This window comes from Bos grunniens, chromosome 21 (assembly GCF_055505025.1).
Source record: "Bos grunniens cultivar Pamir isolate PY7600 chromosome 21, Bosgru_T2T1.0, whole genome shotgun sequence".
Lineage (NCBI taxonomy): Eukaryota > Metazoa > Chordata > Mammalia > Artiodactyla > Bovidae > Bos > Bos grunniens.
The window spans coordinates 49346428-49370158 of record NC_141185.1 but is presented as its reverse complement, the minus strand read 5'-3'; the positions used below and the strand labels follow the sequence as shown (position 1 = coordinate 49370158).

The 23731-nt window shown below is 55.2% G+C and overlaps 2 protein-coding genes across 5 annotated transcripts in view; one reads left to right on the top strand and one right to left on the bottom strand.

The window, feature by feature from the left end:
• TICRR (TOPBP1 interacting checkpoint and replication regulator) overlaps positions 1–2037 on the top strand; it is a 44237-nt gene extending 42200 nt beyond the window's left edge. The window contains exon 22 of the mRNA XM_086364599.1: positions 585–2037. Coding sequence (XP_086220725.1) covers positions 585–697 — 113 coding nt within the window. The 3' untranslated portion in view covers positions 698–2037. The remainder of the gene's footprint in view (positions 1–584) is intronic.
• KIF7 (kinesin family member 7) lies at positions 2025–22142 on the bottom strand. 4 transcript variants are annotated; one of them, XM_086364600.1, is made up of 20 exons: positions 21925–22142; positions 21375–21755; positions 19209–19560; positions 17576–17776; positions 16585–16978; positions 15810–16329; positions 15265–15381; positions 14392–14619; positions 13349–13491; positions 12828–12943; positions 12480–12632; positions 10699–10901; positions 9298–9495; positions 8831–8956; positions 8478–8654; positions 7221–7436; positions 6150–6356; positions 5797–5995; positions 5572–5718; positions 2025–5360 (listed from the first exon to the last, which is right to left on the bottom strand). In XM_086364600.1, exons 2-20 carry the CDS (start codon positions 21402–21404, stop codon positions 4987–4989), a joined length of 4101 nt encoding a protein of 1366 aa, XP_086220726.1. In that variant the 5' UTR covers positions 21405–21755; positions 21925–22142; the 3' UTR covers positions 2025–4986. The 4 variants fall into 4 exon arrangements, with proteins under 4 accessions (XP_086220726.1, XP_086220728.1, XP_086220727.1 ...); XM_086364602.1 differs by having other exon boundaries at positions 8478–8651; XM_086364601.1 differs by having other exon boundaries at positions 13349–13488.
• Between the last annotated feature and the right edge of the window lie 1589 nt (positions 22143–23731).

Below are 23731 nucleotides of genomic sequence, written 5' to 3'. Positions count from 1 at the left end.
CTGGGTCCCTGAGATTGGAGGGGCGAGCGGCCCAAGTGGCAGGTGGTGTGTGTGGAGCCAGCCAGCCGTTTCTCCTCAGAGGTTACACCCCTGGGTTTCTGTCCATTTGGTCTGAAAAAGGCCTGGCTATTATAATCACCCTTCAGACTCTAGGATTCCCCTTGACCCCACCTGGGAAGAATGGGATTGAACCTGTTAACTGCACCACGTAGCTAGAATTGTTGAGGCGGGTGCAGGAGGCGGGGGCCTTCAATGGTTCTCCTCCCTCAAGATCATGATATAAATCATGCGAAAGAGCAAAACCCCCACAATCTGAGACAAAAAAGAAGGTGCAGAAAACTGAAGCGCCACAGGTTTTCTGCATTTTCAGTTACTAGTTGCCGTTTACTCAGTGCTTATAGTAAGAGTAGAGGGCCTGATAAACAGTGTGGGTAATCAATGCTTCCACGGGATGAGCGCGCCTACAAGCAGTGCTGGCTTTCTTAAGTCCATCTCCATGCGTAATCCTCTGCAGGTGAAGCCCACTTTCCTCTGTTGTGTTCTCCGTTATGTCCTGCATGCTAAGTCTTTCCACCTTTTTCTAGATGAGGATGTGGATGTATTTTCCCCCACGGCAGAAGACTCTCCTTTCAGCCGAGCATTCTCCAGGAGACGCCCTATCGGCAGATCTTATTCACGGAAGAAGCTACTCAGCTAGTTAGAACCATCTGGGGGACGTACACCTAAACACTACCGACTTTGCCCGGAGCCACTACACTTCCTCACAAAAGTGCTCTGAGAGCAGTTTTCTCTGGAAACACACGGAATTCCAGATGTGTAGAATAAACGCATTCTTAGTCATATGCCCAGAAACCCGGTCCATCTGAGCCAGGGCCCTGCCAGTCCACTCCTCATATGTAACCCTCAGCTTGCTGCACAGAAATAGGAATAACCAGGGCTTAATGAAACTGAGGAAATTTAAAACATGAAGGTGAGGCCAGTCAGGTCCCCACGGGCAGAAGGAAACTGGGGCCTGGTCCCAAGCCTCTTTTACCAGGATCAGCTCTCAGAGTCCCAGTAGAATGCCTTCAAGTTTTCAAATCCCTTCTCTGGAATCCATCCACCCCCAAGCCCAGCCCTAATCCACCACGCCTGCCTGGCCTTAGTGAGGTGGTATGCTGCTGCTAAGTTGCTTCAATCGTGTCCGACCCCGTAGACGGCAGCCCATCAGGCTCCCCCGTCCCTGGGATTCTCTAGGCAAGAATACTGGAGTGGGTTGCCATTTCCTTCTCCAATGCATGAAAGTGAAAAGTCAAAGTGAAGTCACTTAGTCGTGTCTGACTCTTAGTGACCCCATGGACTGCAGCCTACCAGGCTCCTCCATCCATGGGATTTTCCAGGCAAGAGTACTGGAGTGGGGTGCCATTGCCTTCTCCAAGTGAGGTGGTATAGCTGGTAGTATAACTCAGTGGCAGCCTGGGTGTCCAGAATCAGACAAGGAACTGTAAGGCAGGATCCCATTCCAGCCCCACATCAACAGTGACCATGGCAAGTTCAGAACACTCTGTGTCACTTGTGAAATGGGAGAAGGACCCCTACGTTGGTCCCTCCAGTTGCTATAAGGCTAGGACCCTAAGACAGAGGCAGCACTTGGAAGCAGCGTACACAAAACAAGGCTGTGTTACAGGGGTAGAATAAAGGTTTGCATTCCCTGTGTAACAATAAAATCATCCTTAGCATTTGGTGCATTTCTGTGTAACATTCCAGCCTGAGGTTAAATATGACATATGACCATGGTCCAGCTCTAGTGGTTTCCAGAGCAGCCATATCTCAAGGTCGGCCCTGGGAGCTGGCCAGTCCCCAGCACGGTTCCTGTCCTTCACAGGGAAACTCACCTTACCCTGCAGCCCAGCTGGCTGTCAAGTCTAGGCCAGGGCCTTGGCTAACAGCTGATTCAGAACCATCTCACGGTCTCTGAAAAGTTTTCAAGCCTGTTGTGTTTCCAGATCTGAGTCCTACTATGATCTTATCAATAAAACCCACTGTTTTTTCCCTCCAGAGATTATTTTCATTTATTATAAAATGGTTTTCTGAAACTCAAGCCAAAAGGTGGCAGAGAGAGACAGGACGGTGGAGTAGAAGGACTTGAGCTCATCTCTTCTCACATAGCCAGGACATGGAAGCAACCTAGATGCCCATCAGCAGATGAATGGATAAGAAAGCTGTGGTACATATACACAATGGAGTATTACTCAGCCATTAAAAAGAATACATTTGAATCAGTTCTAATGAGATGGATGAAACTGGAACCTATTATACAGAGTGAAGTAAGCCAGAAAGAAAAACACCAATACAGTATACTAACGCATATATATGGAATTTAGAAAGATGGTAACAATAACCTGGTGTACGAGACAGCAAAAGAGACACTGATGTATAGATCAGTCTTATGGACTCTGTGGGAGAGGGAGAGGGTGGGGAGATTTGGGAGAATGGCATTGAAACATGTATAATATCATGTATGAAACAAGTCGCCAGTCCAGGTTCGATGCACGATACTGGATGCTTGGGGCTGGTGCACTGGGACGACCCAGAGGGAGGGTATGGGGAGGGAGGAGGGATCAGGATGGGGAACACAGGTATACCTGTGGCGGATTCATTTCGATATTTGGTAAAACTAATACAATATTGTAAAGTTTAAAAAAAAAAAAAAAATCACAACTGCTGAACAGCCATCAACAAAGATGCTCTACACCCAAAGACCAAGAAGAACCACAAGACAGAAGGAGGGCCGCTTTCACGATGTAATCAAATGCCACACCTGCTCAGGTTCTCCCACAGGACTGAGTTCTGAGCCCACGTTAGGCTCCCAGCCTGGGGGTCTGGCATCAGGGGGAGGAGCCCGAGAGCATTTGGCTTGAGTGCAGGAGCTCCACAGGACTGGGGGAGACAGACTCCACTCTTGAGGGCACACACAAGGTTTCATGAGCACTGGTGCCCGGGGCAGAGCAGTGACTCCATTAGAGCCAGAACCAGACCTACGTGCAGGTCTTGGAGGGTCTCCTGGGGAGGCAGGAATTGGCTGTGGCTCACCATGGGGACAAGGACGCAGGTGGCAGACACCTCAGAAAATACTCATTGGTGTGAGTTCTGGAGGTCACTGCTTTTGCACCAAGACCTGGCCCCACCCGACAGCCTGCCGGCTCCAGTGCTGGCACGCCTCAGGCCAAACCAACAGGGTAGAAACAGTGCCTCCCATCAGCACACAGGCTGCCAAAATAGGAGCCAGCAGCTGCCTACAAACACCCCTCGACAGTCCTGAGCCAGAGGGACAACCCCTCTCCACCCACCAGTGGGCAGGCACCAGTCCCTCCCATGGGAAGCCTGCACAAGCCTCTTAGACCAGCCTCATCCACCAGGGGGCAGATACCAAATGCAATCCTGCAGCCTGAATGGAGACCACAAACACACAAAATTAGACAAGAGGATATGGCACAGAAATAGTTCCAGATGAAGGAACAAGAAGATAAAACCGCAGAAGAACAACCAAGTGAGGTGGAGATACGCAGAACAGTCAAGGTGATCGCCTACGTTTTATAAAACTCTTAGAGGAAAGCACAGGCAGCACATTCTTCGACATAGATCACAGCAGTATCTTTTTAGATGCACCGCCCAGGATGATAAAAATAAATGGTACCTAACCTAATTAAGCTTAAAAACTTTTGCACAGCAAAGGAGACCATAAACAAAGACAACCCACAGAATGGGAGAAAATATTTGTAAATGAAGCAACTGACAAGGGCTTAATTTTCAAAATACACAAATAGCTCATGTAGCTCCGCATTAAAAAAAAAGACAACCCAATCAAAAAATGGGCAGAAAAACTAAATAGACATTTCTCCAAAGAAGACATACAGGTGGCCAGAAAACACGAAAAGATGTTCAACATCGCTAAGTATTACAGAAATGCAAATCAAAATTAGAAGGCATCGCCCCACACCAGTCAGAATGGCCATCATCAGAAAGTCTGCAAACAGTGAATGTTGGCGAGGGTGTGGAGAAAAGGGAAGCCTCTTGCACTGTCAGTGGGAATGTAAGCTGGTACAACCATTATGGAGAACAGTATGGAGGTCCCTTAAACTAAAAATAGAACTACCATATGATCCAGCAGTCCTACCCCTAGGCATATTATCTGGAGAAAACTATAATTTGAAAAGATAAATACATGCATTCCAGTGTTCACTGCAGCACTATTTACACTAGCTAAGACATGGAAGCCATCTAAATTTCCATCAGCAGAGAAACGTACAAGACATGGTACATATACACACTGGAATATTACTCAGCTATAAGAAATGAATGCCATTTGCAGCAACACAGACCTAGAGATTATCATACTAAGTGAAGTAAATCAGACAGACAAATATATGCTATCACTTATATGTGGACTCTAAAAAAAATACAGATGAACTTATTTACAGAACAGAAACAAACTCATAGACTCTGAAAACAAACTTATGGTTACCAAAGGGGGAAGGGAACAGAAGGGATAAATTAGGAGTTTGGGATTAACATGTACACACTACTATATATAAAATAGATAACCAACAAGGACCTACTGTATAGCTCAAAGAACTCTACTCAAAAATCTGTAGTAAGCTGTCTGAGAAAAGAATCAAAAAAAGAGTGGACATATCCATGTGCATAAACATTCTGCTTCACATCTGAAACTAACAATGCTATAAATCAACTATAAAATTTTAAAAATTATATTAAAAAAAAAGCCAAAACATGGCAACTGGGTACCACATCCTAAAGGAAGTGACTGGTAGAAATCTGCACCTTTTTTAAACAAGTGATTCAAGTCCAGTTCTGGTCTGTAGCCCGAATTTGTTGACTCTAACAAGAAAGATCAGGACCTGATTTAGAGCTTGAGGTAAGGACTCCTTCACAGAAGGGAGCGTCAACACCACACCTTTGGGCAGGCCCCAAATCTCCCAGGTGTGCCTACAGGGGGTTTTTCCTGACGTCGATCATCCCTGGGCTGACCCTCCGCAGTTCCCGCCGGGGCTTGGCCAAGGGCCCGAGGTTCCAGGGCAGACCCGCCTCACCCACAGGCAGCACCCGCCCCACTGGGAGCTCAGCGGCGTCCCGCTGCCGCAGCTCCTCAGGAGAGCCCTGCTCCTCACTGCACAGGCTCGAGCGTTTCCACGTCAACGGTAACGGGGCGTGGACCAAGTCCCGCATCTCCTCCCGTGGGCGGGGGGCACCCTCCATGCCGGTGGGCTGCCAGAGAGGCTCAGGCGCTGGGTAGAGCTCATCCTCGCTTCCAGGGGCTTGTCTGTTCTCCAGGCACGGGGTCCTCTTCTCCCCACCCATCACTGGCAATAACAACATCCTTGTCAGAAATGGAGGTAGCCAGCTACCCCTTCCTGAAGCCCTAGCCTTCTTCCAACACCCCCATGCAATCAACAACATATGGGATGACCCAAGAGCTGAAGGCAGAGTGGTTTCTAAACTCTGCCCAGAACAAAGAAGACCTGACGTCAGGGCTGAGCCCCGGCCGGCCTGGTGACAGCACGCAGCAATTACCCCTGCTCTGGCTGGCAGCACTCAGGCTACTGAGCTTCTGCTTCAGCTCCTGGTTCAGCCGCACGTGGCGGCCCAGCTCCTTCTCCAGAGCTTGGATTCTGGTCTCGTACTGCCTCCTGCTGTCCGCCAGCCCTTCGCCAAGATGGTCTGGAGAAAAAAAGGCAGGAGGAGGTGGTGAGGGGCTACAGGGCAGGCGGCAGCCCCCGTGGCGGGCCCGGGCCCCACCTCGGCTCTGCTGCAGCAGCAGCTGCACGTGCTGCTCATGTCCCCTCTGCTGCAGGGTCAGCTGGCGGTCCATCTCCAGGCGCTGCCGCTCCAGGGCCGCCTCCAGCCAGTACACCAGCCTCTGCTGCTCCTCCAGCTGCAACTCGAGCTCTGAGAAGGCCACCTGCTGCTGGTGCTGCTCCTCTCGGAGTGTCACCACCTGTCCCCAACAGCCAGGCTCAGCCCCCAGCACCGGCTCCCTTCACCCGGGACTGTTCACGCAGGGGCAGCAGGCGTGTGGCCAGCTCACCGCCCGCGCCGTCCACCTCCCCCCACCCCCGTGAAGGCGGGGGTCTGCAAGCTCCAGGACCCACTTTGTCGAAGTACTTGCAGAGAAGGGCTCGGGTCTCCGAGGACGAGAGGTAGCTGAGCTTGGCCATGAGGTTCATCTCGCACTGGGACAGCAAGGAGGCTGAGGCCCGCAGCACTCGCTGGCGGCACGTGATGGCCTCGTTCTTGTACTCGATGGCGGCGTCCAGGGCCTCAATGGCCTCATCCAGCTGGAACAGTGTCCGCTCCTCCTGCAGGGACACGGGGATGGGTGGAGGGGGGCACGGGCTACCCACTCCATGGGTCACCTGCCCCCTGAACACCGAGGTCCTGGGCAGAGTCGTAATGGCCACACGCAGCCACAACCCAGCCTTTATGTGCCCACTTGTCCTCAGAGCCAGAGGCACCCCCGCCCGCTGCAGCAGGAGCAGAGGCACGTCCATCTGAGCCTCGGTTCGGGGGTCAGGGAGGCCAGGGCTCCGCTAGGAGGCTGCTCTCTGAAGCTCACAGCCTCTGGAGTGACCTGTGCTTGGGAGACCCTGCTCTGAAGGGAAGGCATGGCAGGGCTGCAGAGGCACCCAGGGTCTGCTGGGGTCCATTTCCCCTTCTTTTAAATTTTAACTTTTTGGCTGCACCATGCAACATGTGGGATCTTAGTTCCCCAACCAGGGATCAAATCTATGCCCCCTGCAGTGGAAGCACAGTCTTAACCACTAGACTGCCAGGTAGGTCCCCAGGGGTCCGTTTCTCTAACAAAAGCTCTCTCTGCTGGCAGGAGGGCAAACCTATGTGGCTGTGAGGTATGCTGACATGGTCCTGACTCGCGTCCCATGTTGGGAGTTGAGAGGTGTGAGCACGCTATATGCCTGAGGTCAACGTGATACAGGACACAGGACGAGTCCCGACTCCAGCTGGGGCAACCGAGGGCAGCGAGGCCCAGCTGTGTGTCCCAGGCCCGGGGGCTGGACCAGCGGTGGGAGGGCTAGTCCTGCGCCTTCTGTGGGGCTGACACCTGGGAGGGATGTGTGTCCCGAAGCAGGGAGGCCTGCACCCAGCGAAGAGCCGGGGCCAGGGGCAGAGGGGAGCAGACAGCCGGGCCGGCTCGCAGGGCGCACCTCAGGCGACAGCAGGCTGCCCTGCCTCAGCTTGCTGTCAATCTCCAGCCGCTGTTTCAGCAGCGAGTCCTTCTCCTGGCGCAGCGCGTCAATCTCCCCACGGATCTGCTGCTGGCTCTGGGCACTGCCCTGCCGCAGCTGCCCGCTCTTCTCGGACAGCTCCTTCTCCAGGTGCTCCAGCCGGCTGGATACTCGCACAATGTCCTCGTTGAGGGCCTGGGGGTGGCACCGCCGGTGATGAGGAAAGGGGCAGGCCCCACCCTCCCAGGGGCCACAGGAACAGGCCAGCCCTGCCATGGAGGCTAAGGAGGCGTGCTGTCCAGCAGGAGGCCTGACTCTCAATTCTGTACAAGCTGGGGAGTGGGGGCCTAGGGGACCCGAGCCTCTGAAGAGGGGCCCCCAGAGACGGCCCGGAAGGAGGATACAGAGACACTAAGGACAAGAGGGGCAACATGGGCAAAGGCAGAGAGGATGGTGGTGGCTTGTCACTGAGATGACCTGACTCCAGCTGGTGATGGGAAGGAGGTGGGGTTAGTGGCCAAACCCCAGAGGCCCTTCGGGAACCTAATGTGGAAGGAAGTGAGGGTTCTAATGGCCAAGGGACTTCCAGAAAATCCAGCTGAAACCCTCTAGGACTCCATGACAGCAGAAGATGGTCTGGAACCCTGTGGGCATCTAGCCCAAGCACCGGCTCCTGGGACAGCTCTGGGCTCTGTGTGAAGTGACGTACCCCTTCTCTAATCCTCAGGGCAACGCTGTGGTTCCATCTAAGAGGAGGAAATTTGGCTGCGAAACTCCCTACTCAAGAGGGAGCAACGAAGCCAAGTGGAGCTGGGTGGGTGGGGCCTGGTGCAACTGCCTCCAACCCGAGTGAAGGCTCTTTCTCTCTGGCCAAACCACCTCTACACCTGTGGCTCCTCATTCTGCCTGCAGAGCAGGTGGCTAATGAGGTACAATGCTCTGGGGGCAGATACCTGGAGAGGCTCTTCTACCCACACATCAGAGCCCGGATCACAGACACTCTGAAGATGCTCAGGGTAGAGCCCACAAGGACAGTGGCGTGGCTGGAACTCACACGGCAGGGGCACCACCGAGAAAAGCCTCATCCGTCCAGAGCTCACCCGGCAGCATTGCCAGCTGGAGACATCTCACTTGGAAGGACCTTATCTGATGGCATCTCACCCGGCTGGGCCTCACCTGGTAGGATCTCACCTGGCTGGGCCTCACCCAGCTGGGCCTCACCCGGCAGGATCTCACCTGGCTGGACCGAAGCCGCTTGCTCTCCAGCCCTGTCTTCTCCTGCATCAGGGCCTCCTTCTTGGCCAGGATGGCCTCCCGCTTGTGGAGCTCCTCCCCCAGCTCCTCCAGTGCCCGCCGCTGCTGCAGGACCTTCTCCATTTCCTGGTCCAGCCACTTCTTCTGCTCCTCAATCTTCTGAGGGACAGCGGGGGAGGTGGGCAGGAACTCAGCTCTCCCCTCTGGCCACGTAGGTGGTGTGGATGGCCACCCAGCTCAGGGGGGGAGAATGGTGTGCCCACTGGCTGACCCCGCAGGGCACTCTAGCAACTGGCTACGGGTGCCCCAGGGGTGTGGTTCAGCCCAGACCCCACCTGCTGCTGCTCCAGGCTGACCACAGAGCCGTTGCTTCCGCTGCGCCGCTTCCTCTGAAATGCCGCGATCTCTTCTGTCTTGATCTTCAGGATCTTCTGCTGCTGCTCGTGCTTCAGCTCCAGCTCCTGGGCACAAAGTTCAGGGTGAGTCCGGTTGGCAGGGCGCTGTGGGGTACCAGTGTCCTCCCACAGCCCGTAATCCCCAAAGCCCACAGGAGTGCCTTCCCGCTCCCAAGACAACCCTGCCCAGCACCCCCCAGCCTCACAAACACAAGATTGCTGGACCCCTTATCTGGTTCATCTCACTGAATTCTCACCCTAGCCCTGAGTTTCCTGTAACTCTCACTTTCAAGTGAAGAAACAGACTCAGGGAGGCCACGTGACCAGCCTTTTACGGTCGCGTGGCGGTACGCGCTCCCCTCGCCTCCTGGCTGGGACGCAGCCACCCCGCCAGCCAAGCACCCAACCTTGACACGGTGCTGCCGCTTGTTCATCTCCGCCTCCAGGCGGCGCTTCTGCTCTGTCTCCTCGCGAAGCCGCCGCTGCAGCTGCCCCTGCTGCTGCCGCATGAGCTGCACGTTCCTCTCCAGCTCCTGCAGCCGCTTCTCACTCTGCGCCGACAGTGATGCCAGCCGCTCCGTCGCCTGCTTCTTCTCCTTCAGTACCTGGACCAACACAGCTTCCTCTGGGCTGCTCATGGCAGCTGCCAAAAGCCGGGCATGGCGCCTGGCACTCAACAAGGACGGGCAGGACGGAAGGACGATGAAGAGGGACAGACAAAAGGGAAGACAGGCCAATGGACAACAGACTGATAAAAATAGCAAATTATAAAAATGTCAAAATACTGTGACATTTACTGCATACTACACAGCACACCAAGTGCTCTCAGTATATTAAGTGATCCTTAGAACCCTACGAAACGACTTCAGAGGTTTCCTACTTAACAGATTAGGAAACTGAGGTGCAGAGAGGTTAGGAAACTTGACCCAGGACCCACAGCTAGTAAATGGCAGAGCTGGGATTCAAACGCAAGCAGTCAAGGCTCCTGAACCTTCGCTCTTAATCACTCTACTGCAGTGGAGGGACAGGTGCAAAGATGAGTGGATGGAAGGGTGGGTGGACAGACAGATGATGCGATCATATCAAGGTAAAAAACAGGGGACTTCCCTGGTGGTCCATGGCTAAGACTCTGAGCTCCCAAAGCAGGGGGCCTGGGTTTGATCCCTGATCAAGGGAACTAGATCCCACATGCCTACAACTAAAAGGATTCTGTGCGACACCTAAAGATCCCGCATGCTGCAACTAAGACCCAGTGCAGCCAAATAAATTTAAAAAAAAAATTTTTTTTAAAGTAAAAAACAGGACGAACAAACAATGCAAGGATCGATAAACAGAAATAGAAGACAAATGAACAGGCACATAAATAGTCACTCAACTGGTAAAAGGATAACTGCATGGATCAGACACCTGGACTGGTGGGTGGATGGACAGAGGGATGATGGGCTGCAGGGATGGATGGACAGACAGCTGCAAGGGCAGACTCATGGAGGGAGGGGAGGGCCACAGGAGGGAGGGTTGCTTCCTTCCCGTACCCTTCCCTCATCCTCGATGGTCTCCTAAGGTGGTCTTCAGGCACGGCCCACCTCCCCGCCTCTGCCTCTGCTGTGTTCAAAGATCTCCAGCACTGCCAGCTCCTACCTAATACCAGCCTCACTCTGGAAGGCCAGGAGGGCGTTCGCACCAACAGCTGGGGCTGGAGCACCCCCTGGTTCCACAGTGGGCGTGGGCTCTGGGGCTCACACAGGTCTTGATCCCAGGACCCCAGCCTGGGAGGCTGCAGCCACCATGCCTGGGGTTCTGACACTGACCTGCACTTGGTTCTGAGCGGCAGCAACCCTCTTGCGGAACTCCTGGAGCTGCGAGCGCTCACCAGCGTCCTGGGGCTCCCTGCCCTCGAGCTCCCGCAGCTGTCTCTGGCCCTCGCTCAGCTCTGCCCGCACCCGCTCCGCCTCCCGCTCCAGCTCCTGGATGCGCTGGCTGTGCTGACGGTTCAAGGCCTGGGCAGCCTTCCCTGGAAGAACCGGGGTGTACTCAGCACCGGAGACCCCTCCCTGAAGCATCGCAGCTCCTCCCCCGTGGCTTTCCCAGACCTCTGTCAGCCCCCAGCACTTACAAGGATTTCACAATGACTACCCTCCAGTACTGTGACCATTTACTACTTTTCTTTAATTTGACTTATTTTTTATAATAGCCTTTTCCATAGCAGTGACCCAGAAAAAATACAGGTTAACTAGTTTTCCTGTTATCTAACACATGCTAAAATCAATATGTAACTTGAGCCACCATACAACTAAGCCTCTAGAACTAACTTCCATTTGTAGGAGACAGGTCAAAGGAACAAGCTAAATGACGCCACAAGGAAGCTAACAGACAAACCCAGAATATCTGGGATCTGGAACATTCTACAGGATGACTGAAAAGGTGAGCGAAGGGAGATTTCAGAGACCCCCACTCCAGTACTCTTGCCTGGAAAATCCCATGGACGGAGGAGCCTGGTGGGCTACAGTCCATGGGGTCGAGAAGTGTCGGACACGACTGAGTGACTTCACTTTCCCTTTTCACTATCATGCACTGGAGAAGGAAATGGCAACCCACTCCAGTGTTCTTGCCTGGAGAATCCCAGGGATGGGGGAGCCTGGTGGGCTGCCGTCTATGGGGTTGCACAGAGTCGGACACGACTGACATGACTTAGCAATGAGCGAATGTGTGGACAAGCCCAGAGCTGCACACAGACACTGTTGAAGAACTGCTTCTGTTCGGAGCACTGTGAGGGCATCAGTTTAGTTAGATATGCTAATGGCATTTTGGTTAAAATATCCAAAAAGAGGCATACTGAAAGGTGCAGGAATGAAATGACATGAAGTCTTGGATTTGCCTCAGAATATTTCAGCAAAAAAGGACTTCCCTGGTGGTCCAATGGCTAAGACTCCATGCTCCCAATTCAGGGGGCCCAGGTTCAGTCCCTGGTCAGGGAACCAGATCCAGCATGCCACAGCTATTAATGAGTCTGCAAGTTGCAAGCAAAGATCTGGCATAGCCAAGAAGTTAGAAACAAAAAATTTCAGCAAAGAAAAAAGGGAGAGTTGATGCAAATGCGGGCCAAGCTTGGAAATGCTAAATCTGAATGATGGGTATGTAGGGACTCTCATATGTCTGTCTGCAATTGTTCCCAATACATTTTATAATAAAGTCATAGCTATTAAAATTAAAAAGCTTGACCAGTCACCACCTAGAACCATCCCCTGCTCACTTGCCTGTGTCACCAGCAGCAGCCGTACTACTATGACTGGGGGACGCTGTTTGCTCCCCAGGACCGCTTTTGCCCCGTGCAGCGTCTGACACACAGCAGGCAACTGATTAGTAACAGTAAGAAGCTTCCTGAAAACCAGTCTAAGCATTTTACCTGAATTAACTCATTCCAACCACCTAAGAAACAGGTGCAGTTACTCTCTCCATTTCAGAGCACACAGCGGTTATCCTACCTGCTCAAGGTCACCCATCTGGAAGAAGCTGAGTGGGCAAACATCTGGACCCTGCTCCTAACCACCCACCCTCAGGTGGGAGGCCCGGCTCAAAGCTCCTCCCTCACCTGTGCGCACCAGCTCGCCAATGAGCTCCTCCTTCATGCGGATGTTGATGGCCAGCTCACGGATCTTCTGCTGGGCTTGGGCCAGTCGCCACTCAGAGGCCATGGCCGCGGGGGCCTGGCGGGGCTGAGCCAGGGCCTTGCTCCCACCAACCACTGTAACAGGCTGACGGTCAGGGCGGCTGCCGCGACAGATAGTGGGGGAAGCAGGGGTGGCAGGAACAGAGGGAAGAGGAGGACTGCCCTGGCCAGGGGCAGCCAGAGATGGTATGTGGACTCTCCAGGGTGGCCAGTCCAGGACCATGAGTGGGTAAAGGGGTTGGGACCCTCTCTGCGCCCCACCCAGCTCACCTCTGGGTCCCGGGATAGCTGCACCCAGCTCCTCCAGGTGAAGCTCTGGGCCCTTCCTGTTGAGTGGACTCTCTGGGCAGGCCCCCATCCTCTGGTTCCACTTGCTGATCCCATTCCTGGAGGGCAGAAGGGGAGTCTGTACCCCTCCCCAGCCCTGCCCCAGCCCAGCCTCCTCCCAGGCCCAAAGGGGAAGAGAGAACCCCAGGCCTTCCATCACCCCAGGGTCACCTTGACCCCAGGATGTCCATCTGGTACAACTCAGAGGCCAGCGGCTGAGCTGAGAGGGTGCAGGGTGCCGAGGGCCACCTTGGAGGCCGAGAACCAGGAGGCCGGGTCTGTCCCTCAGCACACCCACCCCAGTGAGAATGCTTGATTCAGAGCCCACAGCCCCTGCCTGCTTTCCCCAAAGGCTGGCCAGGCCAATGGAGGCAAGGACACCCTGAGACTACAGTGGGATCCCCCTCTTGCCCAGCTGAGGCCCTGAGCTGGTCCTTGTCAGGTGGGCCATGGGTCCCACTCACCTTCGTGGGTACAGGCTCTGTCGGGGCAGCCCCTCCTTCTCCTCCTCCTCTTCCTCTGCCTCTGATGCATCTGAAGAGCCACTTCCCGGCCTGTCTCCCTCTGTCAGAAACTTGGCTCCAGCCTCCCTGCCATTTTTCATCTGCTGGGGAATGCCCAGGTTTCAGGACAGGCTCCCAGGGCCTTCTCCATCAGCCATTTCCCCCCACCCAGTCTTCAGCCCGCTTTGCGTGCTCTTCAAGCCAGACCTTACCTTCAAGATCTAGCTCCAATGATATCCGAGAGGCCTTTCCAATCTCAAATTGGAACATAAACTTCTCCCCTCCTCCCTTGTTCCTTCCTCTACTCCTCCTGTTCTCTTGACCCCCACCACCCCCACCCTGCTCCAGCCCCCACAGCTGAACTAGCACTCCTCAGGGGACAACCTCCCCTTTCCACCGTGTATATAAGTCATCTGCAGCAAGTCTTATCTCACCAACAACGCCCCACCAGAGTAGGGGGTGGAGGGTCCGTAACAGGCTTCTTCCAAACCCACGTCCTCCCACCCCTCAGTCCCTCTGCCCTTTAGAGCTCAGATGACCCAGAAGTTTCAGGCAGATACAGGAGCAGCCCTTGTCCAAAAGGCCCCAAGTGACAGAACTAGAAACAAGAGACCAAGTGCAAGGAGATCAGAGCTCATGGAAAACTGAACTTGCAGAGGAAGGCATCCAAAGATGGTGTGTGTGTGGGGAGGTGACTCCAGAGGTGATGAGCTCCCCATCCCTGGAGGTAGGCAAGCATTCCATTCCATACTGGAAGCCAGAACCCTCTCCGTAATCCTCACTCCAAGCAATCTCCAACTACTCCAAGGATGCTCCATGGCACCAGATCCTTCTGAGAGGCCCTACCCAAATTTGGGCCATTCCTCCAGGAACACCAGAAAGGGGCATTTCATAGCTGGTCCCGTGAAAGCACGAGATGAGTGACACATTCCCCAGGATTGCCCCTCCCCTGCCTGAGCCTGCCCAGGTCAACCAGCAGACACCGAGCCTTGCCACCGTCTCACCTCTCCCCGGCTCTCAGGGCCAACTTCATCTCCAGGAATGCAGGCGGGGGGAACCATGCCCAGCACATGGGTGTGGGCACCTCCCAGGGGGGCTGTGTGAGGCCGGGGCACAAAAGACCCTGGAGGCAAGCCCTGCAAGATCCCTGGGGCCCCCCAGCCTGGCCACACCAGCTCCAGCCGCAGTCGCAGCTCTGCCATCTCCTCCTGCTGCTCACGAAGACGGTCACTCTGCAAGACACGGTCCAGGTGCTGATGAGAGACGTGGATGAGAGAGAGGTAGGGAGCCGGGGTGCTGACAGGCAGAAGTGCAGGAAAATGAAGAACACGTCTGAGACCACCCTGCCCTCTCTGTGTTAAAATGGAGGGCCAAATGCCTCTGACCACCTCTTGGTGTCCCTCTGGAATACACAGTGCATTAGCTCAGGTTTAAACTCTCCCACCCGCCACATCACCGACTCGATGGACGTGAGTTTGAGCAGGCTCCGAGAGTTGGTGATAGACAGGGAGGCCTGGTGTGCTGCAGTCCATGGGGTCGCAAAGAATCGGACAGACTGCCTGCCTGAACCGACCCTGCCCCATCTATCATTCCCTCCATATTCATGCCACTCACTGCCACCAGGGGGCTCCAGGAGCTGCGCTGACCTGGTTATCTTTGCACAAAAGGAAAAGCAGGGCTCAGGAGTCTCATGGGGCTGCCCCTTCAGTCCCAATTCCAACCCGCCTTCGCACACCCACTTGCGCCAATCTGTTCCTTTCCTCCGCACTTCTGCTCACACCTCTACCCATCCTGCCAGAACCCACTCCGACACAGCTGCTTCGCCTCCCGTCATTAGTCTCCCCTCCCCACCACCACTGTGGCAGGGGGCGCCCCACCTGAAGTTTGTACTGCTCCATGGCGTCCTCCAGCGCAGCCAGAAAGTCTCGGTTCTCCTCTTCCAGCCGGGCCACCTGGCTCTGCAGGGCCAGCAGCTGCAGCGGCCCCTCATCTTCCTAGGGGGGCAAGGAGAGCAGCTTCAGGGGAACAGTAAGGACGAGCCTGCCTATCCCTGAGTCACCCCGCCGGCCCTGCTTGCTACTCTGCTCCAAAGCCTGCCTGCAATGGGAAAGGGGTCCAGACCCCACATGGCCTGCAGTCCCCTCCACAAGCCATTGGGCTATCTCTTGTCATTAATCATATTTTCATTACCAGTAATATCACCACCACAATTATTAAGAACTAGCTTCCACCAGCACTTATGACACCCTCAGTCCTTACATCCCGAGGAGGTAGATACTCCTGTTATCTTTATTTAACAGATGGAAACCCTGAGGATACATCAAGGTCATCAGCAGAAATGCCTCTGAATCCCTGTATGGAAAACCTTCTTCCTCACCTCCCCCACCCCGCCCACCCCAGGCCACCCCCGGCCCCTGGTCACCTTTCGCCCGCCGGGTCCCTGGGTGGCCTGCTCCTCGGCAGAGGCGCTCTCGATGCCGCTGTCGGGCCCGGAGGCGGAGCTCAGGGCGCTGCGCTCGCCCTCGACGGCGCACAGCCAGTCGCGCACCTTGCGGGCGGCGGCGCCGGGCAGCCCGGGCTCGGCCTGCAGCTCGCGCAGGAGGCTGTAGGCGGCGTCGGTGCGGGCTCGGTAACGCGCGCACTCGGCGCCCAGGCGGGCAGTGGCCGCGGCGGAGGCGGCGGCAGGGCCCGGGGCGCGACGGCCCCGGTGGATGATGCGTGTTTCCGACCGATGCCTAGGCGGCCCCCGGGCGCTGGCCACGGCCTCCTCCGGCCCCCGCTCAGCCTCGGGCCGCCAGTTGACAGTGGCGCGGTTTCGAATATTCTGGGCGCGGCTGGCGTAGTTGAGGGTGTTGAGGGTCTCGTCAAAGTCGGAGGAGGAAGGGCTGATGCAGGCGATCATCATCGTCTTGGCGTTCCCGCCCAGGGAGTCTTTGAGGATCCTGAGGGCGCCAGGGAGATGCGTCAAGGGCCCCAAAGTGCCAGAGCCAGAGGTTCAGACCCCAAAGAGGGTTTGAATCTCTGTGTGGCTCCCTGTGGGCCCAAGACTTCAACCACGTGTAGATTGTGCCCCAGAAACCAGAGGGGGACCCATCTCTTATCTCCTCACCCCAGCCAGAGAGGCCAGACAGGAGCCAGGACAGACTAAGGGGCTCACGGGGCCTCTTTCCCCTGGGCCAGCAGCAGCGGCAGCTCACCGGGTGATCTTGGAGTCCCGGTAAGGGATGTGGCTGCCCCGGCGCTGGGGATCACCCAGGGCACTGATGACGTTGCCTAGCGCCAAGAGGCTGCTGTTGATCTGGATGCTCTCCTTGAGTCGCTCGCCTGTGCTGCCTGTCTTGAGCACCCTCTCCGAGCCCGCCAAGTCCACAAAGTGGAACTTGGAGACAAGCAGCTGGCCGGCCGCAGGTCGGGGCAGGCGGCTGGGGGCGCGACCCCGCTGCTCCAGGGTCACGGTGAAGATGGTGTGGGAGCGGCTGGAGAGGCGGTTGAGGTGTGTGGCTCCCGTGTGCCGCGCTGCATTGCCCATCTCCAGGAGGCTCAGCACCTCGTCCAGGCCCTCCACGTCCACTTCCTTCACCCCACACAGCACTGTGGGCACAAAAGGCTGTGAGCCCAAGGCAGGGCAGCCTGAGGCTGATCAGCCAGGAGGGCAGGCTGAGCAGGACTGGTCCTCTAAGCTCTTCCTGATTCAGGGGCCCCTTCGGCATGCCCAGGGGGTCCTGCCCATCCTGCTTGGGGATTTAAGGGGCTCCAGCTTCCCTGGTAGCTCAGCTGGTAAAGAATCTGCCTTCAATGCAGGAGACCAGGGTTCAATCCCTGGGTTGGGAAGATCCCCTGGAGGAAGACACAGCAAACCCACCCCAGTATTCTTGCCTGGAGAATCCCATGGACAGAGGAGCCTGGCGGGCTACAGTCCATGGGGTTGCAAAGTGTCGGACATGACTTAGCAACTAACACTTTCACTTTTTTCAGCTTCTCCCGTGCCCACCTCAGTGACTCTCACTCTGGGTACACCAGTGTGTACTGAACTCAGCAGAGACAGGGAAATGAAAGCAAAACTTCCCAGAGCTTGAGTTTCCTAGTTAGGAGTTACCCCTCCTCCAGACAGGGTATCCACCCTAAGCAGGTGAAGCCTCCCCAAGCCAGGTTCCCCACTCCCAACCAGAGGACCCAGGAGTCTCTTACCAACATTCCCACGATCGTCCTCCCGGAGCTGGATGTCCCGGCTGGCGGTGCCCACCTCCAGCAGGTCTCGGAACTCCTCCTTGTACACTTCCAGGTAGGACACGTGCACCAGACAGTCCAACAGGTCATTCTCATCAATCAGCTTGAAGGCCTCGGCCATGGCCCGTGGGATGATGCCCTGCTCGTCCTCGTGAAGGGAGGCTGGGGAGACACCGCAGGGCCACCTGCCATGGTGCTTTCAGCTGGGCATAGCGCCCACGAGGCCCAGAGGCTCCTGCCAGAAGCTGGCGGATGGGGCTCCAGTGTGGAGAAGGTAGAGGCAGAAGCCTTACAAGCTGGGCAGCCAGGCCAGGCTCCAGGGTGCTCAGGCAGAATTTCAGAGTTGGAAGCAACCTCTCAAGGTTCAACCAACCACTTTCATGGTGTAAGCATCTCCACTACATCCCTGCCAGACAGTCAGATAACCTTTGTTTGATGACTCCTGGGGACTCATTATCATAGTCTATGCTCAGTTATCTAAAGAAGCCCCTAAATTTATGCCAAGGAAGTAATAAAAGGATGTTCAGAACATACTCTTCCTCATAACTTAAAAAACAACAAAACACCCTCAGTGTCCATTGCAACATCCAAGAAGGGGTCTGATTAAATAAATTACCTTATATTCACAATGGCACGCTAAGCAGCCATTAAAGTTTTTGCTTGAATAATAATTAGTGATATAGAGAAATGTTCATGATATTAATATACTGTTAAGAAAATAAAACAGGATACAAAAGAATGGTACATTGGTACCATATTTTTTTAAGTATAAAAATTTTCACCAGGAAAAACTGAATGCTAACAGGGTGAGTGAAAGGCAATTATCAGAAAGTGTGGAAGTGTTAGTCCCTCAGTTGTGTCGCTCTTTGCGACCCTGCAGACTGCAGCCCACCAGGCTCCACTGTCCATGGAATTCTCCAGGCAAGAATACTGGAGTGGGTAGCTATCCCCTTCTCCAGGGGATCTTCTCAACCCAGGGATCAAACCTGGGTCTCCTGCATTACAGGCAGATTCTTTACCATCTAAGCTACCAGGGAAAGGCAGTTATCAAATAAGTTTTCTTTTGTGGATGTGCTTTTCTGTATTTCCCTAATTTTCTACAACAAACATGTACACTTTTCAAATCATGGTCCTTAGAAGTGGGCAACGCCTTCAATTGGCCCAAAGCATCTCTTGCAAAACTCTGTTCCAGAGCCTCATGGAACCAGCCCGCTTCCCTGCTATGCAGCCCCTGGAGCATGTCTCTTCCAGGACAGTCTCCCTTCCAGCCATCCTGACCCTTGACAACGATCCTGACAACCTCTAGAGACAAGACAACTTCCCATGCCCTTCCTCCCAGTGAGGTCTCCAGAACCAGACAGTATGATCCCATCTCTATGGACTTGAGAGGGCCGCTCACCTCGGAGGACTCTTCTTCCTGCCCGACCCAGCCCAGTGACACAGCTGATCCTACCCTGGCCTGCAGATGGAGTTAGGAAACCCGCCCACCCTCCTCCAGCCTCCTCATCTTCAACAGGAAATGGCAGAGGCAGAAATTCAGGAGATGTCTGAGGCCCCTCAATGAAGGCAGGAGGTCTCAAGCCAGGTCACTCACCCACACTGGCCTCCCCCATGGTGTACGTCTTCCCGGAGCCCGTCTGACCGTAGGCAAAGACGGTGACATTGAAGCCTTCAAAGAAAGCCTCGAGAAGGGGCTGTACACAAGCCTGGTACACAGCCTCCTGCCCGGCGTCCTCATCCAGCACCACGTGGAAGCCAAAGTGGCGGTCTCGGCCCAGGGTGACCCGGCTGCGCCCCGGCTCCACCGTCAGGCAGCTCTGGTGCCCGTGCAGCAGCTCCTTGCGCAGGAGTGGGCGCACTCGAAGGGCCACCCTCACGGGGGCCTCCTCAGCCCCTGGCAACCTCTGGGCCTCCAGCCCCATGTTGAGAGACTGCTGCTCCCAGCCCTGCAGAGAGAGGAAGAGGCCCCGGCCATCAGCACCTGGACTCACCTTGCAGGTGACCTGGAGCCAGTTCCTGCAGCTCCTGACCTTGGAGGGATTAAAAGGGAAGTGGTCAAAATTCAAAACATCCTCTGTGCCCCAACCTGATGCCCAGATGCTGCAAGAGCCACAACAGAATCCTACACGGTAGCATTTCACGGCTCCCATCACTGACAAAATGAGGCCCTAACTCCTCCACTCGACACCCAAAGGCATCTGTGTTCTTGCTGGGACCCCATCTCCTGGAAGACACACACACAAGCAGCACTGTACAAGGATCTCTTTTCCCAACACCCACCCATAGTCTCTGCCTTCGTAAAACTCAGCATTCAGAAAACTAAGATCATGGCATCCGGTCCCATCACCTCATGGCAAATAGATGGGGAAACAGTGGAAACAGTGAGAGAAGTTATTTTCTTGGGATCCAAAATCACTGCAGATGGTGACTGTAGCCATGAAATTAAAAGACACTTGCTCCTTGGAAGAAAAGCTATGACCAACCTAGACAGCATATTAAAAAGCAGAGATATTACTTTGCCAACAAAGCTCTGCCTAGTCAAAGCTATGGTTTTTCCAGTGGTCATGTATGGATGTGAGAGTTGGACTATAAAAAAAACTGAGTGCCAAAGAATTGATGCTTTTGAACTGTAGTGTTGGAGAAGACTTGAGAGTCCCTTGGACTGCAGGGAGACCCAACCAGTCAATCCTAAAGGAAATCAGTCCTGAATATTCATTGGAAGCACTGATGCTGAAGCTGAAACTCCAATACTTTGGCCATCTGATGCAAAGAACTGACTCATTTGAAAAGACCCTGATGCTGGGAAAGATTGAAGGCAGGAGGAGAAGGGGACGACAGAGGATGAGATGGTTGGATGGCATCACTGACTCAATGGATGTGAGTTTGAGTAAGTTTTGGGAGTTAGTGAAGGACAGGGAAGGCTGGTGTGCTGCAGTCCATGGGGTTGCAAAGAGTCAGACACGAGTGAGTGACTGAACTGACTGCCTTTGTCACCTCACATTCCCCGCTCCCCCATCTTAAAGAGAGTCAGCACATCCTTTGAGGCCAAGCCCCCACCACCAGATACTGCCAATTCCATCTCCTAAATATCAAGTATATCCGCTTCTCTCCATCCTATTACCCAAGCCCGGATCCCGCCCACTGGGCAGAGTATTTACCAACCTCTTCACTGGCTTCAGCCTCCCTGCACCTTCCTATGTGACAACCAGGGGCATCTTTCAAAAATGCAAATGTGACCACACCACTCTCCTGCTTAAACTGCCCCCAAAAGAGGCGAAAGGGGCTCCCTAATGCTCTAGATTCAAAACCTTAACAGGAAAAACTTTTAATGGACCCTGCCTACCTTGATGACTTACCCCCTAAGACCCCACATTTCCTCACCTTTCTCTGCCTGCAGCACACTCAGCTGTTACCAGGGCCACCTCCAGGGAGCGCCCTCCCCTCCAAAGAGGGGCGTCTGCTCTGTGGCCCCCACCACTCATCCACCCACACCCACCGCTTTAGTTCTCCCATCAGCCACTGACCACTCCCTTACCTTGCAAAAGCCGGATTATCCACTGGTCTCCCCTCACCTCCCAAACTGGGGGCTGGGAGGCAGAGGCCCGCCTGTCCCCTTCATGGTGTATCTCCAGCACCCAGCACAAGGTCCGACGCTGAGTAGCTGATGAGTAGTTTACATCCAGGGAACTTTCCCCATCCCCACTCGTCGCCCCCACCCCGAGGGTCACAGCTCTTTATTTTTCACTACTTCTCTCAGCACCTGTAATCGTTCGCTCGGTCGTTCAATCATCAGTCCCAGCTGGGTGTCCGGCCCTGGGGCCGCAGCGGTAACTGCCACGCAATACTACAGGCGCCTTCGAGCATCCCTCAGTCACAGCTTTTCCAGCCCCGCGGTCCCGGCTTCTCCGCGCCCGGACTCGGGGCCCAGTGCTCTGCGCACCGAAGGCGCCCGGCCCACATCGGGGGTTCCGGAGTCGGAGGCGCCGGGCACAGGACAGGAGCTCCGGGAAAGTGGGAAAAGTGATTACAAAGGCGAACCCGACTCTCGCAGCGTGGGTGCTCGCTCCTCCTGGCCAGGCCCGGAATGCCGGCCTCAGGCCCCGACTTAAGGAAGGGGAGTCTCCGGTCCACTCGGAGGGGCCTGAAGGACGTTAGCAAAGATGGGGAGGGAGGGAGTGGTCCTCGTGCTCGGTCAAGGGTCCCCAGGGTGCCGACGCCCAGTGCCACCCAACCCAGGCCTGCACAGGGAAGGGACGAGCCCACGCCCCCTCCCTCCCACCCACCTCCACCCCTCCCCGGCCCACACCCACCTGCTAGGGTGCGCGCGTCGTCCCCCTGCGGGGCACTGAGGCTCTGAGCCCCAGCGCGGCGCGGTCGGATGCCGTCACTGGGACCCCCGCCCACCAAAACATCCCGCCCCTCATCCGCAACTCCTCCCGCCTGGGAGCTCCGGGGCGGAGGCGCGGGCTGCGCGGCGCCGGGGAGTCTGTCCGCAGACTGGGCGGAGCGGGGGCGGAGGGGCGGGGAATTGGGCGTGGCCTGGGCTGAACGGCTGGACCACCGGCCCCGCGACCCCCAGCACCGCCCCGAATCGCGAGCGCTGCGCGCTGATAGTATCTACTCGCTGAAAGCTGGGGACACAGCAACCAACAAGGCCGCCCGAATTTTCCGAGCTGGAAAAACCCACCAGCTGGTGGAGCGGAGCATCCAGGTTTATGATGCAAGTTGTAACAAGTGGTAAATGAATACTAACTAGGAGACAGTTTCGTTCCACGAGCATTTGCTAACCCTGAGACTCCGGTTAACAGTAGCCTAAAAATCAATTCCTGCAGAAGGAAATGGCAACCCACTCCAGTATTCTTGCCTAGGAAATCCCGTGGACAGAGGAGCCTGGCGGGTTACAGATAATGGGGTCGCAAAGAATCGGACACGACTAAGCGACTAACACTAACTAAAAATCAACTACTGTAGTTCGATTGTTCATTCAGGCGCAGAGACATTCCCCCTTCCTTTCTATCGCAGCCCTCCCCACGCCCCGTCAAAGCTCAGCAAAGCTCTCCCTTCCTAGAGCCCAGGAAGCCTCCAGCCTTGTTTTCGTCTGATTTCGCTACCTCTTCTAAAGCCGAGAAGGACTTATCCCCTCTGAGATATTCGGGAGTGGGATGGTGTGGCAGAGGCCCTGGCTGCTCCTTGGGCACTCACACCAGGAAGTCATCGCTGGGCCCCTTCTCTGCCCCAGAGCTAGGGTGACCTAGGGTGGATGGATGAAAGCACTGGGGAGCTCCTGTTCAGGCCTTCTAGCAAGCTGGGCAGAGAGCAGGACGGCCTGAGAAATCCTGGCCCCACAGTTCTGGCTCATAAGTGCCCAGTTTGGAATGGGCATGGGATCCACTGGTGGACCACACTGCCACCCAGCCTTGGGTTCCTGGCTGGACAACTGGCCCTAGAAGAGGCTAGTGGGAGGTGGGGTTGCCACAGAGTTCTTAGCCAGCCTCTGCAGTTGGGGAGGCAATTCTGTGGGTGAAAAGTCAGTGGAATTCCTGCAGAGGGGGCTCATCCTGCACATTCCTGAGCAGGAGCTGTCCAGGACACTGCCCTCAGACATCTCTTCCAGCATGCCCCACACCATCCACCCCATCACTCAAGCCATATTTGACTCTTGTCTTCTCCAATATACCACCAAGTTTCAATGTTTAGGAAAAGGCAATGGCAACCCACTCCAGTACTCTTGCCTGGAAAATCCCATGTACGGAGGGGCCTAGTGGGCTGCAGTCCATGGTGTCGCTAGGAGTGAGACACGACTGAGCGACTTCACTTTGACTTTTCACTTTCATGCATTGGAGAAGGTAATGGCAACCCACTCCAGTGTTCTTGCCTGGAGAATCCCAGGGACGGGGGAGCCTGGTGGGCTGCCGTCTATGGGGTCTCACAGAGTCGGACACGACTGAAGCGACTTAGCAGCAGCAGCAGCATGCTTAATACAATGAACATTAAAACCCAAGTTGTAGGACTTCCCTGGTAGTCCAGTGGTTAAGAATCCTCTGCCTGCGTTCGATGCACATGCATTCGATCTCTGGTCTGGGAAGATCCCACATGCTGGGAAGCAACTAAGCACGT

Excerpts from the sequence above, each read along its gene's own strand:
- KIF7 (XM_086364600.1), bottom strand. The coding sequence starts at position 21,404 with ATGATTGAACGACCGAGCGAACGATTACAG. Across the intron at positions 14,620-15,264 it reads TGGAGCAGTACAAACTTCAG|AGTGACCGTCTTCGTGAGCA; the intron begins GTGGGGCGCCCC and ends CGTGTCTTGCAG. Across the intron at positions 12,944-13,348 it reads CAGAGCCTGTACCCACGAAG|GAATGGGATCAGCAAGTGGA; the intron begins GTGAGTGGGACC and ends TCTGCCCTCCAG.